The following is a 5,183-nucleotide window of genomic DNA, read 5'->3' as shown; positions in this document are numbered from 1 at the left end:
CAATGTTTTTAATCTGTGGTCTTGGTCTGGTGGGGGGGGGGGGGCTTCCTTCTAGTGTCTGTAGAAATGTTGCATAATTACAGAAAGAGCAGTATAGCATATAGATCCTATTGTGAACTGTCAAGACAAATCACAAGGGGGGAGGGGGCACAAATAAAAAGTTTAAGAATTACTAGTCCAGCGAAGTAACCTTATTATTTTAGGTTGTTGGATTGTACAGCGAGACACAATGCAGGTATAATAAATTACATTAGATGACCAAACAAACGTTTTTATTGGTTTTTATTTCTATATAAATACAGCTATTCTATGCTGGATTTATTCTTTCCTTACTGATTTTTTGTATTTTAAGAGAAATAAATTTAACATTCTTGTTGTAATGATATCAAGAGACTTTCAATGTTCACCAAATATTTCAAGTCTTACTTTGATCGCTTAATATAGCCTTGGAGTACACCTTTTGTTATGATGTTAAAGCCATTTCCTTTTAGCCATTCTAATAGTGTCACTTTCCACATCCCCACCCACAAACTGTTAACACACTCCCACCCCACCCACAAACTGTTAACACACTCCCACCCCACCCACAAACTGTTAACACACTCCCAAAAGGATAGAAAAGTTCTTAAATGTTTTTTATTTCACAAGTTATTTAAGTTCATTACAAATACCATGATATTATTTCAACAAAGTTAGAAGAATAAGTAAGCCCACAATTTTCTCAGGAGTTTAGATTTTACAAATGACTAGAACAACATGTGGAAGACAGCATTTAAAAAAACCTTATGATAAACCATTCAATGTAGATGTCATGAATAATATTCTTAAAAAATCTGTACATGAACTTGATAAATGCATCCTTTGAAACATTCATAGCCCACATAGCAAAAACCCACTTAAAAACATAATCTATTACTATATGTAGTTTTCAAAATGAATTCAATATCTATTGAAAACAAGCCACAACACGCTACTTGCAGCTAACATACAGACAACCTCTGGTATTAACTCCAAAACCCACTTAGAATAAGCTACGACCAGTAAATCACTAACTGTACCTCACAAACAAAACAGCCTACTACATGCAGGCCATAATCTTTTACTTTTAATATCCAGCCCCCAACTATGTATAGACCACATGTAGGCTACAGTCAGTCAATCGTGATTAATAATTACCAACAACCTGTCCACAAACTGTAACTCTCACCTTTATGACCAATTTTATGTCATCAATCATAACCCATAACCTACATTTCCAAATTATCAATGCTCAGATTCTAAAACATAACTTGAATTCTTGTATAAACAAATGTTGCTCATGCAAAATGTTTCATTTAATGTAGTGTAAAGGGGTTCGTTCACCTCTGGAGACAACACTCGAGCTGCTTGTGCAGTGAACCTCACAGCAATTTCCACTTACAGTTCAAAATGTTGTCTCCAGATCACCACAGTCTCCAAATCAATACAAGAGGATCAAGGTTATTAACGTACTTATTACTCAACAAAGCTTCTTTTTTTTTTTTAAGTTAACTACAGACATTTCTGTCATATGTCACCAGACACCTAAGCCGTATTCTCCGTTGCATTTCAAATAATGAATAATATACGTATTCACGTGACTCACTGAATAAGTGATGAGCCAATTGTTTATCTTTATTAGTATGCACACGTATTACTGGGTCTACTAGTCTACTATGTGCATTTAAAAAGTAATTTAGACATCAACACCGAACAAATTTTAGTATTGTACAGGAATGTAGAGATAAAAAGATTCCCAAATTATTTTCACCAATTATTTTAAAAACTAAGTTTTGATTACTTTATATCACTTTCAAGTCACATAAAACATTTAATGCCTACAAGTCTTAATACAAAAAAAAACAAGAAATGTAAAATTTTGGATGAACCCCCCAAAAAATGCACTAAATCTTGTAACTAAGTAATGTTCTCAAAGCCTTAAATAAAAGCAAAAGATAAGTAGAAATCATTGTGGATACTTTCATATGCAGTAAAGGTTAGCCTGAAAATACAAGTCCTAGTTTCAGCCACGAGATCCCTTAGATTGATATTAATTGACTGATTTGTTTTACTCTTGTATGATAATGGCTTCTGAAATATTCAAAAACATTACAGTTTCAATATTTATATATATATATTTGGTGCAGTGTTCTTTTAGTTATTTTTTCTCGCGTCATCATCACTTTTTCACCACTTTCAGCCTACAATGTTAAGCCATGATACAGTTTATTAGAGATGGACAATTAACTCATTTAATTCATTACCTATTACATTGATTAGTTTTATGTAAAATAACCTCGAAATTGAAATTAAATCAATTAAGGTTGCGAAAATAACCAACTAATCAAAATCAGTGTTTCCGATTATCCAAGTAATCGAAACATTACCATCATGATTTCACCATGTTTATTTTTTATGAATTCAGCCTAACTGATTGGAGTTATGACTCACAGAAATTATCAAATAATTAAAATTAATATTTCTGATTATCCTGACTATCCAAGTCTCATGTGAGAATAATCAATTAATGACCTTGATGATTAATCAAATAGCAAATTCCATAAACTGACCAGCTCTAGTCTTCATATATATACACCTTTTATGTCTACAGTGTTGAGTCATTACTCAAACTCACCACGAAAACCTTCAAACATTCAACTTATCAAACCTTTTCTTTCCTTTTCGGCTCCAAATAAATGTGGACTTATATAAGTACAGGTATGTCTCATGCAGAGTGGCCTATCAACAGAAGTTACATTTTAGACATCTATCAAGAAAGGAAGATGACCAGAAATTAAACATGGTTTTATCTTCTTATTTTTTTGTACAATGTACAAACACATTTCACTGATGCTGTAAATGTTGCTAAGTAATCAATGACTTGTACAAATATGCTTTTTTTTTAAACTTAAAACCCTTGTTTACTCTTAAAACAAAATGAATAATCCTCATTATATTCAAAACAAAAGATTTCATTGAAATGTAGTGTAAAAGAAACTGTATCAATTTCAGAATTCAACACTGGACATATTCCACTGTCAGGACTTTTCTAGAAAATAGAAAAAGGCAACAAAGGTGAATCCAAACAAATATTGAAAAATCTGATCACACAGAATTCATATTTCTTAATTCTTCTTTTTAACATAATTCAATAAAAGTGAATACATTTTAAAAGAAGACCAAAATAGATGTATAAACAGAAGTGTAATAGTGCCAGTATCCTTATTAAATAACTATTAAGATTAATGATAACTTTTAGTTACAGATGTTTAGAGATAATTACTCACAACAACTCATTAAATTTTTTAAACTGAATATTAGATTTTAAGTTAGTATTCAGCGTAACTAATTTTTTTTAATTCATGAGGAATCAGAATACTGACTTTATATTTTTTGTTTTTTACATTACTTAGATACAGATTTTATAATATTCTGAAACATTTCACCAATGCTGAAGGTACACATTTTTAGTTAGTGGTTGGAAATTGTAAATAAAAGCATTCCCAATAACTTGCTTTTTTTTTCTTTTACAATCAAAATTTATACAAAATCTAAGTTTTTACTAACATACAGCATGGAAAGGTTAAATCATTTTAGTTTATTTTAAAAAACATTGGTATAAATGTCCTGGCAACTTTGGTAAATGTTTTAAAAGCTGAAACCATAAATAGTTACTGTTCAATTAACTGAAACTTTATATTTGCATTATTTAAATTTGAAACAAACTAACATTTTTGTAAAAGGACTCTTATTTCTGTAAAAAGTAGACTTTGTAAAAATTTTGTGAACAAAAATCTAATACTTTTTAACATGTAAAACAGAAATATATTCATCTAAGTATACCATGATTTGCATAATTATAAAAAAATTCCAATTCTCAATTAAAAAATACATTTACCCACAAAATAAGTGAATTAACTAGCACACATGTAACAAGTAATTAATGAAACTTAGAACTCTTGTCTATTGTTAAATACTTGATAGTTTTAAGTATCTATAAAAAAAATAAGAATTTCTTAATTCTAAATGCGATGCCAGTTGAAGTTTCAAGCGATAAATATATATTCAAGGGAAGACTACACAGTCAAGTAAAAAACATGTGGCCTTTTATATTTTAATACTGTACAATCAAATTAGCTATTAATTAAAACAGCTTCTCAGAATATTTTTTTTTATAAAAGAAAGATCTGTATAAAGTATTAACAGGACTCTGATTCATCAATAATGGGTTTTTTTTCTTCATTTTCTTTTTATTTCATAAACAATACCACAGTATAAAAAGTGTACTATGATCTTTATGTTTGCGTTTATAGTATTTTATCTGGATAAAGATTGCTGTCAGGAAATGTATTTCATTTATTGATGTTCTAGAGTGCTATAACTTTCGGGCAACCCTGAATGATAAAAAAAAAATAAAAAAAGGTAAAAATAAATCTAATTGGAAATTATTTTCAAGCTTTCTTTTTTTTTTCTTTGTTTATCAAACATGACTTTCCAAAAGATTTACTGAATCCCCCCGTTCTTATTGATTAAAAAATACTGGTAGTTCATGGGTCACAATTCATCATTTTTTATCTTCACTTCATGTTCCTCTTCTGAATTTCCCTTGAGCTTCTTTTTCTTTTTCTTCTTATCCTTAGTTTTATCTTCTTTTCTTTCAGTTTTCGTTTTCTTATCAGTATCTTTATCTTCTTTCTTTGGCACAAAAACTTCATCTAAGCAGGCTAAGGGATCAGTAACAAAATAAAACATTTTCAATATTTAAACTTTACAAATCCTGTAAAGTTTACTGCTCACACAATACTATGTTTTCATAATATTACCTACAAACAACCACGTTTTTGTTTTTTTAAACATTAAAATCTATGCTCTGTATTTACAACAAATAATTCAATCACCTTACGTTTTTCTTACTCATATATATTAATACGTGCAAACTGTGCTTATGAAATACCTATGCCACCACTTTGACCTTGACCTACAAAAGTTAATCAGGTCCAGAATTTTGTATGTAGTACGCTGTTGTATAATTTTGGTAAAAATCCATCTATTCGCTCTTGAGATATTCTGTCCACAATATTAGGGCAGACAGGAATAAACCTCTTGAGATATTCTGTCCACAATATTAGGGCAGACAGGAATAAACCTCTTGAGATATTCTGTCC

At 29.9% G+C, this 5,183-nt stretch overlaps 1 protein-coding gene across 5 annotated transcripts in view; it reads right to left on the bottom strand.

The window, feature by feature from the left end:
* Positions 1 to 4,107: 4,107 nt before the first annotated feature.
* Positions 4,108 to 5,183, bottom strand: part of LOC106463141 (protein canopy 4-like) — a 14,762-nt gene continuing 13,686 nt past the window's right edge. For all 5 annotated transcript variants that reach the window (XM_013923124.2, XM_022390564.1, XM_013923127.2 and 2 more), the window contains exon 7: positions 4,108 to 4,742. In XM_013923124.2, the coding sequence (XP_013778578.1) occupies positions 4,573 to 4,742 (170 nt within the window). In that variant the 3' untranslated portion in view covers positions 4,108 to 4,572. The remainder of the gene's footprint in view (positions 4,743 to 5,183) is intronic.

Source organism: Limulus polyphemus, unplaced genomic scaffold (genome assembly GCF_000517525.1).
Source record: "Limulus polyphemus unplaced genomic scaffold, Limulus_polyphemus-2.1.2 Scaffold1332, whole genome shotgun sequence".
Taxonomy (NCBI): domain Eukaryota; kingdom Metazoa; phylum Arthropoda; class Merostomata; order Xiphosura; family Limulidae; genus Limulus; species Limulus polyphemus.
The sequence above is the reverse complement of the archived record's forward strand: the minus strand, read 5'-3'. Positions and strand labels throughout refer to the sequence as shown.